Source organism: Ursus arctos, unplaced genomic scaffold (assembly GCF_023065955.2).
Source record: "Ursus arctos isolate Adak ecotype North America unplaced genomic scaffold, UrsArc2.0 scaffold_20, whole genome shotgun sequence".
Classification (NCBI taxonomy): Eukaryota; Metazoa; Chordata; class Mammalia; order Carnivora; family Ursidae; genus Ursus; species Ursus arctos.
Genome location: NW_026622875.1, coordinates 30,730,757 through 30,744,907, shown reverse-complemented (window position 1 = coordinate 30,744,907; position 14,151 = coordinate 30,730,757). Strand labels below are relative to the sequence as shown.

General features: G+C 35.0%; 1 protein-coding gene and 1 non-coding gene across 6 annotated transcripts in view; both read left to right on the top strand.

The window, feature by feature from the left end:
- Positions 1 to 14,151, top strand: part of ATP2C1 (ATPase secretory pathway Ca2+ transporting 1) — a 160,714-nt gene that overhangs the window by 67,408 nt on the left and 79,155 nt on the right. For all 5 annotated transcript variants that reach the window (XM_057315964.1, XM_026497001.4, XM_057315966.1 and 2 more), the window contains exons 2-5: positions 4,993 to 5,103; positions 7,428 to 7,544; positions 10,085 to 10,174; positions 12,231 to 12,266. In XM_057315964.1, the coding sequence (XP_057171947.1) occupies positions 4,993 to 5,103; positions 7,428 to 7,544; positions 10,085 to 10,174; positions 12,231 to 12,266 (354 nt within the window). The remainder of the gene's footprint in view (positions 1 to 4,992; positions 5,104 to 7,427; positions 7,545 to 10,084; positions 10,175 to 12,230; positions 12,267 to 14,151) is intronic.
- On the top strand, positions 12,895 to 12,968 carry TRNAQ-CUG (transfer RNA glutamine (anticodon CUG)). Its single transcript has one exon. It is a non-coding gene; the product is annotated as a tRNA-Gln (tRNA).

Here is a 14,151-nt window from a genome sequence, read left to right as displayed (position 1 = left end):
CATAGTAAAATACTTATTTCATTCTAGCCAGATTGGCCTACTCACATACAGATTAGATTTCTGTTGCTCTGGCTTTTACCAGTGTTCATCTCTTGTTTAAAACACTTCCTTGGCAGGTGTTAATCATTCCCTGATACCCATTTTTAGTGGCTTACTTCAGGGGAGTTTTCCCAGAATTCTGAGGGCTGTAACAGGCTTCCCCTCCTGAATTTTCAGACTGACTTACTTGCATTGTCATGATTTGACTATTTTATGGCAAATCTTACATGTGTATGTTTTGGTATGACATGGCTCTCCAACTGAATTATTCATCTCTGCAAGGTATGGACTATGGACTGTGGTGGTGTGCTTATTGGTTTCATGAATTAAATAATCCAAGGTGTAGATCTAAAAAATGCCATTATTTGAAACAATGTAAAGCAACTATGCAGAGATTAAGCTATAGTTAAGCCCAGGATATTTTTAGGGTGAGGTAGGAGATAAGCAAATACCTAGTGTCTGAAACCTGGGACCACAGACAATGAACTTTCGTAGTAACAAATGAAGGACATAAAATTGCTTCTTAAGATGATTTACCTTAACTAAATTTATGTGATTTGCCTGTATTTTATTGTTCTTAAAATCAAAGTGTTATTGAATCACTCAGATTGTTCCAAGATGAAAACACTCTCTTAATTTAGCCAGAGAAAATGACATGTTTGTATAATAGCATATATATATATATATATATATATATATATATATGTATGTATATATATATAAAATAGCTGCCAAACTTTTCCATAGGAGCTGCACCTTTTAACAGCTCTGCCAACAGTATAGGAAGGTTCCAGTTTCTCTGTATGCTCTCCAACACTTGTTATTGTCTCTCTTTTTTACCTTAGTCATCCTAGTGGATGTGAAGTCCTATCTCATTGTGGTTTTGATGTGTATTTTCCTCATGCTTAATGATGGAAGATCTTCCCATGTGCTTATTGGTCATTTGTATATCTTCTTTGTAGAAATATACAGATCTTTTACTCATTTCAAAATTGGATTATGTCTTTTTATTATTGGATTGTGAGAGTTTATATGTTGTAGGTACAGGCTCTTTATCAGCTAAATGACTTGCAAATATTTTCTCTCATTCTGTGGGTTGTCCTTTTCACTTTCTTGTTGGTGTCCTTTGCAGCACAAAAGTTTTTAATTTTGATGATGTTCAGTCTTTTTTTGTTTCTTGTACTTTTGGTACCATGTTTGGGAAACCATGGTCAAGATTTAAGCCTAGGTTGTCTTCTAAGAGTTTAATAGTTTAAGTTCTTACATTTAGGTCTTTGATCTATTTTGAGTTAATCTGTGTATATACGGTGTGAGGGAAGGGTCCAGCTTTATGCTTTTTTTTATGTGGATATCTAGTTGTGACAGCACCATTTGTTAAAAAGGATATTCCAGTATTCTTTACCATGGTGAATAGCATTAGTATTTAGCATGTAAGACAAGCTAGAAATCTAGTATAATTCTTTGATATATGTATCTAGTTCATCATCATGTATTGTTATTTTTACCTCTGCATCTGTTTCTGCACCCCACCACCCTTGTCCAAGCTACATTTATCTTTTGTTTAGACGTATGTAATAGTGTCCAAACTGGTGTGTTTTCACCACTCTTATTCTGTGTTTCTTTAATTTTCCAACTCGTGCCTTTTATTTATTTACTTTTAAGATCACAGTACAGGGTCTTCCGTTTGCCCTTAGGATTAAGACAGAAATTCCATAATAGGGCCCTGTAGGATCCCCACTTACTTCTTTAGCCTTTTTTTGCTTTATATGTCCTCCTGATTTTTTCAATCCAGATCATTCTGAGAAGAATATTTCCATATGGTTCCTTCCACCACAGCTACCAACATTCTAATTCCAGAAGTTGGTTGGCTAGAAACTCACGCTTTGGTTTTGGTGTTCCCTCTTTCACATGGCAGTTCTTCATATATTTAGAGAGTTATCATCATGTCCCTTCAGTGTCTTATCCATTATTAAGCAAAATGGTCTTACTTTCTTCTCCTGAGATTTTTCAGCTCTTTTGGGCCCATGGAATGCTCATAAAGGATTTTATGGAGAGTGTATTCCAACATAGACCCTGTCTTTTGTAACAACTACCAAAAGATTACTTTAAAAAGATTTTATGAGAAAGGCTCTTGTACTGCGTATTGGGTACTTGAGATGGCAGTTTCCACTACATAGGTTTATCGATTTGAAATAAGGACATTCAGTGGCTCTAAAACGTGTGCAACGTTGTTGAATTCCAGTATTTTCTTTAAGGTTTTAAATTTCTTAATTATGTAAAAATATGCTTTAAATAATTTCAAGACTTTGTTTTGTATGAAAGAAAGGTAATTTGTCTCCAATTTCCTCAGAATTTTTAGTTACTAGTAATTTTCTCATTAAGATTAGAAAAATCCTTCCACTTCTTGCTTGCTTTACTTATTTATCTATTTATTTATTTATTTTGTTATGTTAGTCACCATACAGTACTTCATTAGTTTTTGATGTAGTGTTCCATGATTCATTGTTTGCGCATAACACCCAGTGCTCATTGCCATATGTGCCGTCCTTAATACCCATCACCATGCTAACCCATCCCCCCAACCCTCTCCCCTCTGAAACTCTCAGTTTGTTTCGCGGAGTTCATAGCCTCTCATGGTTCCTCTCCCCTTCTGATTTCCCTCCCTTTATTTTTCCCTTCCTTCTCTTTATGTCCTCCATGCTATTCCTTATGTTTCATATATAAGTGAAACCATATGATAATTGTCTACTTCTCAGCTGACTTATTTCACTTAGCATAATCCCCTCCAGTTCCATCCATGTTGATGCAAATGGTGGGTATTCATCCTTTCTGATGGCTGAGTAGTATTCCGTTACATATGGACCACATCTTCTTTATCCATTTGTCTCTTGAAGGGCATCTTAGCTCCTTCCACAGTTTGGCTATTGTGGACATTGCTGGTATGAACATTGGGGTGCGTGTGCCCCTTCTTTTCACTACATCTATATCTTTGGGGTAAATACCCAGTGGTACAATTGCTGGGTCATAGGGTAGGTCTATTTTAATTTTTTGAGGAACCTCCATACTGTTTCCAAAGTAGCTGTACCAACTTGTATTCCAACCAGCAGTGTAAGAGGGTTCCCCTTTCTCCACATCCTCTCCAACATTTGTTGTTTCCTGCCTTATTAATTTTTGCCATTCTAACTGGTGTAATGTTATCTCAGTGTGGTTTTGATTTGAATTTCCCTGATGGCTAATGATGTTGGACATTTTTTCATGTGTCTGTTAGCCTCGTATGTCTTCTTTGGAGAAGTGTCTGTTAAGTCTTCTGCCCATTTTTTGACTTGATTATATTGGTTTTTTTTGTTAAAGATTAGAAATTCTTTATAGATCTTGGATACCAGCCCTTTATCTGTAATGTCGTTTGCAGATATCTTCTCCCATTTCGTGGGTTGCCTCTTTGTCTTGTTGACTGTTCCTTTGCTGCGCAGAAGCTTTTTATCTTGATGAAATCCCAAAAGTTCATTTTTGTTTTTGTTTCCCTTGCCTTTGGGGACATGTCTTGAAAGAAGTTGCTGTGGCCGATATCAGAGGTTGCTGCCTATGTTCTCTTCTAGGATTTTGATGGATTCCTGTTTCACATTGAGGTCTTTCATCCATTCAGAGTTTATCTTTTTGTATGGTGTAAGAGAATGGTCGAGTTTCATTCTTCTGTATATAGCTGTCCACCACTTCTTGCTTTAAAGTACTTAAACATTCAGGAATGCATTTTAAATAAATGAGATTAGAAAACATGTATGTATTTGATTGTTCCAGAACCCAGTTACACAAAAGGAGTACTTTTTTCCCCACAGCAATTTACTATATTTTGGAGTAAGTGTAAAGATTTTTTTATGTACACAGACTTCTATAATGGCAGCATACAGGTCTCTATTATTATCTTTAATAATAGAAACTGAAGTTATTCTTTGATCAGTCTAATTTGTTGTCTTAAAGAAGTGTTGTGTCCAAAAAATTTTAGGGAAATACTTTATCCTAAAAATGTTGATTATCCAAGGTTGAAATCCATCTGAAAGTTTAAAGATGTGTGCCTTGGCAGTAAGAGGATCACTTCAGTTTCAGTATTATTTTACGGTTTCAGTATTTTAATCAGTGGAGGTATAGCAACTGAAATGTTTTCTTCGCTAAAGTTTCTGTGGGGAGATTTTGTCTCACTTTCTCCTACTTACTCAAAACTTTTTGTCTACAAAGAATCTGTCAGCTTAGGACCCAAGACAAGTCTGGATTGGGGATTTATTTCTGGAAGTGTGTTAAATAAACACTTTTCTGTAGATACTTGCTCATGAAGCTGCATCATGTAGATACCATGGTTACCACCATCTCTGTGATTTACTCTGTCTCTTTACAGCCCCTTCCCTAACTGTGCATCCTCTGCTTGTGTGGTCTCTTTTGCTCTTTGTTTTCCCGCTAATTTGGGAATGGGTTTTTAAATCTGACTTGCTGTCCTGGTGCTTATGTAGAGTAGCCAGGTGTTTTTCTGGACAGTTAAAAAACGGGCTGACCAACAGGAGTAGTTAAAATGGAGAAAGCTTAGCTGTTCTCTGTCTTTCCTGTTAAACATAATGAGTTTAGAGGATTATGACTACATGTAATTCTTAGGATCTGCTAGACGGGACATCTGTTTTACTTTTTACTCATTACATTGCTGTAGAAATAGCATCTTTTTTATTTAATGTGGAAATTATTTTGTGTTCTAGCTGGTACTGGTGGCTTAATTTTTGAGATGTGCTTTCTGGAGAAATAGCACATGGTTAGTAGAAAATTATCTTATTAGGACTAGATATTATTATTCTAAAGATGTTTGTTTTCTAACTGGAACTAACTTTCTGTGAATATTTGAATTTTCATTTATTCTGGATTACATTCCAATATTTTGGTAGATTCAGATATTTTTCCTTTGGTTTTATTTGCTAGGTTGCACGTTTCCAAAAAATTCCTAATGGTGAAAATGAGACAATGATTCCTGTATTGACATCAAAAAAAGCAAGTGAATTACCAGTCAGTGAAGTTGCAAGCATTCTCCAAGTAAGTACTTGGTGGGGAGGAAGGGAATAGATAGTAAAATCAGTCATTTTAGGTAAATGCCATCCAATAGAATTTTCTCCGATGACATAAATGTGGTGTTCTGCACTGTTCAGTACAGTAGCCAATAGCTAAATATGACTACTGAGTACTTGAAGTGTGTATATTTAAGTAAGGAACTGAAATTAATTTAATTTTATTTTTATTCATTAAAATTTACATGGCTGCATGTGGCTGATTGTTACCTGATTGGACAGTGCAGCTCTAGGTCATTAGCATTGCCAGGAACTATTAATGCTGTGTAAGGATTAGTTGGATTAATAAAATAATCAATTTATTAACATAAGGAGAGTTAGAGGAGTTTATCATTTTTTTGTAAGTGTTTTCTAAAGTAAAGTAAAAGGTAAGTACAAGACAGGGACTGCAAGTAAACTTTAATTGCTTATGTAATTTAATCTCTTCCTAGTTTTAAAAGCACAATCTAACGTAACATGAATACTGTTTTTTATTTTTCCTTCAAAATTCACGTATTTTAATGATGGCATTAAAAACAGTGGATATCTATTTTTTGAGGGTTTTTTGGTTGTATTTATATTGTTTTAAAACCATTTATTTTAAATATTTTTAAGTGTTGAGAGACTGTTCTCAAACTCTGTTGTAAAGCTTTTGGCCAGAGAAACTGATTATTTCAGGGATGCAGATAATTTCATTCTTAAATGGTAGTTATGATAATAAATCATGAGAAACAGTGATTCTTCCAAGTTTCTCAAACCCAATTCCAACATGCTTGGGGGGGTGGTTCTCCCACACACAACACCAACCAATTCTTTGACACCCAATAATTTAACTCAATTCTAACAATATCTACCCAGAGATAACATCAAATTCCATAGGTTAAGGGTTCAGCCCTGGAAGACTGCCCTTTACTCCTGACTTCAGAAGTCAGTCACAGGCCCCAGGCTGTTACCTATGCTTCTCACCTACCCACTACAGATTAGAGGTTCCTCCTTAGGTTCATTTAATTTTCTAGAGTGGCTCAAAGAGCTCAGGGAAACACTTATGTTTATCAGTTTATTAAAGGGATATGATAAAATATGTAAATCAACAGCCAGATGAAGAGATACCTAGGTCTGGTATGGGGAAGGGCTGGGAGCTTCCATGTCCTCTCCAGGTGTACCATTCTCCCCAGTCTCCATGTTTTCACCAACCTGGAAGCTCTCTAAACCTAGTTCTTTTGGGGGTTTATGGAGGCTTCATTGCTTAGTAATGATTGACTGAGTCATTGGCCTTTGGCTGATTCAATCTCCATCCTCTCTCCTCCTCAGAGGTGAGGGAGGATGGTGGTGGGGGTGCTAGCACTGAACCCTGTAATCATGTGGTTGGTCCTCTTGTCTACTAGCTGCTGCTCTTGGGTGGAGTCCAAAAGTCACTTTCATTAACACAACAAAAGACACCTTTATTGCCATCATCCCAGGAAATTCCAAGGGTTTTAGGATCTGTGAGCCAGCAACCCTGGAAGAAGACCATATAAAAATGAGAAATATATTTTGGTCATCTGACCAGATAACATATGTATTTCTTATAAATTACAATATTGCAGTGACTAAAGAATGTAGGTGGTGTTCATAGAACATAATTATTTTCAGTAATTTAGGAACCACAAATTATCTGCTTGAAATAATTACACAGTCCAAGAGTAAAAAGTAATACCAATCTGAGGGTTTCGATAGGCTCAGAGAACAAGAAAGGCAGTTATGGTCCATTGAATGTTCTTTTGGAGAAACTAATTTTAGAAAATAAAACAATGAGAGCAAAGAAAGCTAACTAAAACGTACTGATATTTTGTTTTCTGTAAGTCATGTGGCTGGTTCTTGTTTATTTCTCTCCTCCCAGAGAAAATCATAAGTTTTTTGTTTATTAAACTGTACCTTACTGCTTACATTAAAAAAAAAAGTGCTAATGTAATATTGTATGTTACCTATACACCAATACATTTTTTTTTAATCAAGGTGTAATTTAAATGAAATATAGTGTACCCATATTAACGGAACAGTTTACATTTTGGCAAATGTTAACCACCACCAGAATTAAGATATGGAACACTTTCATCACTCCTAGAAGTTCCCTCAGGTCTCCCTGCAGTTAATCTTTCTAAGTAGATTTTGCTCTTGGACCCAAGCAACCACTGATAATGCTTTTTATTACAACAGATTAGATTTGATTGTTGTATAAGTTTTTATAAATATGAACATACAATATGTACCCTAGTGTTTTTCTTCTATTGTTCTCTAACATTTTTAGTAACTTCTGTATGTGAAATCTAACAGGCTGATCTTCAGAATGGTCTGAACAAATGTGAAGTAAGTCATAGGCGAGCCTTTCATGGCTGGAATGAGTTTGATATCAGTGAAGATGAGCCACTATGGAAGAAGTATATTTCTCAGGTGAGATATTTTTATTTCCTCCCCTGCTGTGTAATTCACACGTATTTTTGTTAGTGTAGTTGTTTACTTTTGTGAAGTTTGTTTTTGTGGAGAAAGGAAATAATTTGTAAAAATGTTTTTTACCTACATTTTTTCTGTTTGGGTTTGCTGTTAAGTTGGAACTTCTATAATTTTTAGTGTGCAAATCTTTATGAATGTATAATATGGAGTGATACTGTGAACAGTAGTTTCCTTTACAGATGTCTACCTTACACTTGTTTTATTATAAGGAATGCTAATGTTTTTTAAAGTAATATGGCCAGCTTAGAAAATGTAGTAAAAATAAGGTAGTTTGAATCCAGACTGCCTGGGTACAAATTCTTTCTTTCTTACTAGCTATATGATCTTTATTATCCTTTTAGTCTTATCTATAACATGAGGCTAATAATTTTAGGAGATAACAAGTTATCAGTAAATAAAAGTTATTTTAAATTATATTTTGTCAACATCCTAATCTTTTCAGAAAGACTTATTGTAGGATTTTCTTTTATCTTGATAACAAGTATGTTAGTGTGAAAAGTTCCAAGAATCCTGTGGCCATTGTTCACCTAGTTTGCCAAAAAAGTTCTTTTTATTTTTACTTATTTTTTTTTAGCAAGCTCTTTTTAGTAAAGAAAACTTTTAATGCCTTCTCAGTACAGTTTCTTTTTTTTAAAGATCTATGTGTAACTTTTCTAAAGGGCCTATTAATGTGCCCAAATTTATCAGTTTTGATAAAAAACTCATTTTGCAGATGAGGTTGTCTAAAGTGGAAAACGTGAATTTTTAGAGATTAAAAGAACCTTGTGTTTGTGTGTATCTGTCATGTGTTTGTAGAGTATTTTTTATATGCATGTTTTTATTCTCACATTTACCACATATCCACATTACCTAAAACTTTAGGAAGTTCATTCTGGATTTATAAACTCCAATGATTGGACTTACTACTAGGCAGTATAATTTAATGTTTTACTTTCTTATTCCTGTTTCATTGCTTGACTACCTGCATCGTGGGATTGCTGTGAGAATGAAACAGAGGTAGTGTAACACAGTTAAGCACAAGCAGCAATTAACAGTAAATATCAATTGTTAATCATAAAGCACTGGGTGACTCTATTCCTCTACAAAGAACACTGAATTTGTTGCTTTTTAAACATTTGTCTGGAGCTTGCCATTAATCAAGTGGTGTGCTTGCTACCGTGGCACAGCTATTTTAGAGGTTAGAATAAAAAAGCCCATGAGTCTTGTCCTCAAATTGTGATAATAAGAACTAACATCTGAAGAGGGCTTTATGGTTCACTCAGTGTTTTAATATGCATTCTTAGTTAATCTTTACCACAGTCTTGGTATAAGGTAGTGTTTTACTGATGAGGAACTTGGGTCATACACAAGTGACAGGAGCCGGATTTAAACCCAGGTACTCTGATTCAGTCAAGTGTGTGTGGTTTGTCAACCCTGAACCATATTGCAGTTGTAGTTTTAGTTTGCTAGAGTAGTGATTTTCAATCCTCTAGGTGTTAGAATCACTTGGGGAGTGCTTAAAAAATGCTGAAGCCTGGGTCCTCTGCCCAGAGATTCTGATTTAATTGGTCTGGTGTGAACCTAGGCATTTGTTAGAAGTTCTTCCCATGATTCTGATGTGAAGCAGGGTCAGAACCACAGTGCCAGGGAACGGAGCCATATAGGGAGTGGGAGGTGATGGCATCTAACCTCGCTGCTGTGGTATCTAGGGGCTGGGCTCTCCGATGGGATGAATTCTTTGTAGCCTAGATACTTTGCACCTTTAACAGTGATTGGCACCACTTCATCAGAGGAAGAGCTTCTGGCAACAGAGCTCTGATGTTTAAGGAGTAGGATGTCCAACTGGAAGAATTCAGGGTGGCTCTGGTGCTTGGTCATTTAAGTGCTGTTGGGTTGGGTTGATGGTATGATTCTGTTTCTTTAGATACTATTGCCTCTGCCAGATAGATATTAGGAAAACCAGCATTTGGAAAACCTCCAGCTTCTGTGGAGTGGATCTTACTGTTGACTCTTAGCCGTCGAAGGGGATTATTTCTGGGGTGTGTAGGTCAACCACAGAATTGTAATCTGTGCTAATTTATTAAGTATAGGAATGTTTGGATCTCATAATTTAGGTGTTGTACCCAGTGTTCACCTAAATCTTTACCTTAAAAATCATTTTCCACTTATTCTAGCCTCAGTAGGAATTCAGACCAGCTGTATTTATTAAATTTATGTACACGTGTACCATAAGGAATTGGTAAATTCTTAGTTTTAAGTATTGATACTTAATTTTCTTTTCTTTTGAAAAGGAACTGTTATGAAATGGTGACTTTTAAATGTAGATAAGTGTAAATACTTTTTTTGTTAATTGAAGAGACGTATAAAGTCTCATTCAAATGTAGACTCATAATTTTCTAATCATGCCTCAGCAGTTTATTTTTTTAAGTCTTTGTTGTGATGGAACACAACTTCATACATTCATACAAAACCATTTAATTGCTGTTTGTTTTCACTTTCAGTTTAAAAATCCCCTTATTATGCTGCTTCTGGCTTCCGCAGTCATCAGTGTTTTAATGCATCAGTTTGATGATGCTGTCAGTATCACTGTGGTAAGAGAAAATAATGTATATTTTTAAACTGTTGGATAATCATTTAAAATTAGGATAGGCTTTTTTATTTTGGAAAATGAATTGAGACGTTCCTAATGTTTTTTCAGGTTTTTTGTTAATATCCAGATTCTGCATTTTGTTGCGGTAATCTCAAGTAGTGTTCAAGGGTCTGTGATTGGCACTCATGAGAATTATTTAACAACCTTATAATTTTACAGATCTGAAATATTTTATAATAAATTTCTGGTTAAAATTTCAGTTTAGTTTGCTTTCTGTTTTGAATGTTTTACTAATTGTGAACTGAAACCTGATGATTATGAAATTAAAAATATTACTTAAATATTTGAAATGAAATTAAAAATATTACTTAACAATGAACACTATGTAAGATTTTATTCTTTTTGTCTAGGCTGTTATAGCTTTCATTGAGAGTTTCCTCTTTTTTCTTGTCCTCTGTTTTATTGTAGTATAAAAATTTATAGCGAGTACAAGCATTGATTAAAGCAAATATATTTATGCTTAAGAACACAGTAGAAATTAATATAGAGCTGCAGTTCTTGAGCTCTTGCTTGTGGACTCCCAGTGTCTCTAAGACCCTTTCAGGGAGCATGTAAGGTCCAAACTATTTTTGTAATATTAAAACATTATTTTTGCTTTGGATATATGCATGAGTGGTGCAAAAGCAATGGCAGGTAAAACTGAGTGTTGACTCAAGTCAAAATAATGGCCTGAAACTGTACTAATGGTCATTGTTTTATTTCATTGTTTCTCTTAGGAGTGTTTTTCATAAAGCAGTAAAAATTAATTTCATTAAATCTTGACAGTTGAGTACATACCTTTTGAATATTCTGTGTAATAAAATGGGAAGTATGCATAAAGAACTTAATGAATATTGAGGTACAATGGTTGTTTCACGGAAGGCCGATTGTGGTGAGCTGAACTAGGCTTTTACTAGTAAGAATGAATGATAGACAAACTTGGTTATTAAGATTTGGATAACTGACATACTTTTTTAAGGAAGTGAGTGAAATGAAACTATCACTTCAAGAAAAATAAATAGCATTTATTGCCAGTGATAAAGTTCAAGCTTTTAAGTGATACTTAGAATTTCGCAAAATATTTATGAATTACTGTGTGCTAAATAGCTTCCCAATATTTAAGACTTTATTCTAAAGAGATCAGTAGAATGTCAAGGAATGTGATTTTTTTTTACTATTTTGAAATGTGTCAACACTTGAAAGATTTGAATAACCAAGTAAATCAGTTATTTTCTAAATGACCAGTGTAAGATGTTACAGTGTTTTCAGTGATGAAAGATCTATTCAAATTAAAAATAGATCAATGGATTTTACTATAATAGATTATGAAAAGTTCATTGATACAGTTTAGATTCTACATTGCAAATTACTCTAAGTAACTAACACTTGTTTAATTTCGATGTGGTAGTTAAGAAGAATATCCGCAATCTGAAAAAGCTTTTCCAACAATATCGGTATGAGATTAGGTTTTCTTCCTATATACTTCAGCCTAATCAGCGTAGGACAATAGATTAAATGCAGAAGCAAATGTGAGGATCTAGCTTTGTATTAAGGCAGACATTAAAGGTAGAAAAATTGAAAGCACTTGCACTTTTCTCACAAATTTTTTTATTTGGAAAGTGTATTTTTCATAAAAAATGTTGTATGTGTCAATATGCAATGGTTTTATTACTTTTTAGATGAATTAATAAGGAGGAATTAAAACTGAGCAATTGAAAAAGTATTAAATTATGGTAAATATCAATAGATTATATCCCACATGAAAGCTGGTCCTCAGTTTGTAAGAGCGGAAAGGGATCTTGAGATCAAATTTGAGAAGTTGTCCTAGGGGAGGCAAGCCACTGTTGGCGTCAGTTTTTCCCCTAAGGTAGAGTTGTGATTTCTTCCCCAGCTGATCTCAGTGCTTAGTGTCTGGTATCTGGGGACTGCAGATAGAGTTAGAAAAATAAAACATGATTAACATTTATTTCTGGAGTTACAGTGTGTGCTTTAAAAGGTTGTTTCTTTGTTTTGTATAGGCAATACTTATCGTCGTCACGGTTGCCTTTGTTCAGGTGAGTAGGTGGCTTATTGTCAGCATGAAAATGGTATTTTAGTTAATTGCTTAAAAAAACTAAGGTGGCTTATGGGAAAATCTGTGGTTATTGGGGGATGGTAATACTGGTCAGAACAATTCATTCTTTGTTTTTGAAATGATTTCAGAAACTCAGTTCTCCAGGGAACTTTGTGGAACTAACTAGACTGCTTTGATTTAGATAGTAGCATGAAGAAAATGTAGTTTTTTATTTGATGAAATTAAAGGTAATTGAAGCAGATGGAAACGAAAAGCACAGTAATAAAAATAAAGTCCAGCAACAGTTTAAAAAACTTTTTCCAATTAAAAAATTGGGCCAGGTTTAAATTCCTCATTTCCTACCCAGAAAGAATGTTCTGATCTGGATCAAACTTCCAATTCAGCATAGGCATTGAAACAGTAAATAAAATATATCATGAGGAACCCCTTTTAAAAATGAAATGTGAACAATGTGGAGATAATGTCAGGATTTTTATAGCAAGTGTAGGCATATATAAAAACATAGGCTTAGTTTTATATAACTTCATATTTTAGAGCAATGGTGGCAGGTCCCATTTTATTAGCTAAAAGTTTTAAAGCATAGTTAATAAGAATAGAAGGATTGGGGCACCTGGCTTGGCTCAGTTGGTAGAGTGTGTGACTCTGGATCTCAGGGTTGTGAGTTCGAGCCCCACATTGGGTGTAAAGATTACTCAAAAATAAAATCTAAAAAAAAGGGGCGCCTGGGTGGCACAGCGGTTGGGCGCCTGCCTTCGGCTCAGGGCGTGATCCCGGCGTTCCGGGATCGAGTCCCACATCAGGCTCCTCCGCTATGAGCCTGCTTCTTCCTCTCCCACTCCCCCTGCTTGTGTACCCTCTCTCGCTGGCTGTCTCTCTCTCTGTCAAATAAATAAATAAAATCTTTAAAAAAAAAAAAAAAAAAAAAAAAAATAAAATCTAAAAAAAAAAAGGACTATTCTAGTTTAGGGAGAAATGTTACGTATGACACTCAAGTTCATATTTTGACTCTCAAGACTATATTTGAAGTGATTGTGGTTATTTTCACATCTGTGGTTAATTCCTTGGGTATTTCCGGTCATTATCCCGGCTTTCTATGGTAATCTCTAATTTAGTAAGTTATTAGTTTACAGTAACCCACTGTAGAAAAGTCAGTTGTAATCAGATTATCTGCAGCAAGTTTGTGAGTTCCATCAGTAGACCCTCAGGGATTCTGTTTCCAAGAATCTTCTTGCTTAGAACATACAAAAGTTGCCCTGGGGCAGGTGGAGCTCGTTAGTCTAGCAGAGGTCCTTCTAGGCTGGTCATCATTCAAGGCAGCTCTTCATTCAGACATGTGGGTGGTACTACCCACTCAACCAGTAACTGGAACCCTCTTGCATCTTTAATAATGCTTAAGAAATATGGAGTGACTTTCTTTACAGGGATTCCTACAATATTATCACTATGAATAAGAAGACCTTTGCTTGTTCTGTTGGTACCTGGAGAGCACCCACCTCAAAAAAATCCTACAAAATTGTGATTTAAACGTAGTGTGGGATTTTCCACAAAGATCGCATGTTACACACTGAATGCAATGGCAGAAACCATCTGCTAAATATCTCTGTGGTAGGTTCAGTTGATGGAAAACTCCAGAAAGAATCGAAACATGAAAAGCTCAGTTTCAGATTGATAGGTCTGGTTTCTTATACATACATGAGCCTTTTCCCCAAATGTGCCTTGAAATCAACAAAATACTGTATAAACTGCAATTAAAAACCTCTGAAAAGATCGTATTTGCTGCCACTTGAACTTATCATAATGCTTTGCTAGAAAATTACAAAAACTCTGAAATTGTCCATGATTTATCTTATTTAGTATTTGTATTT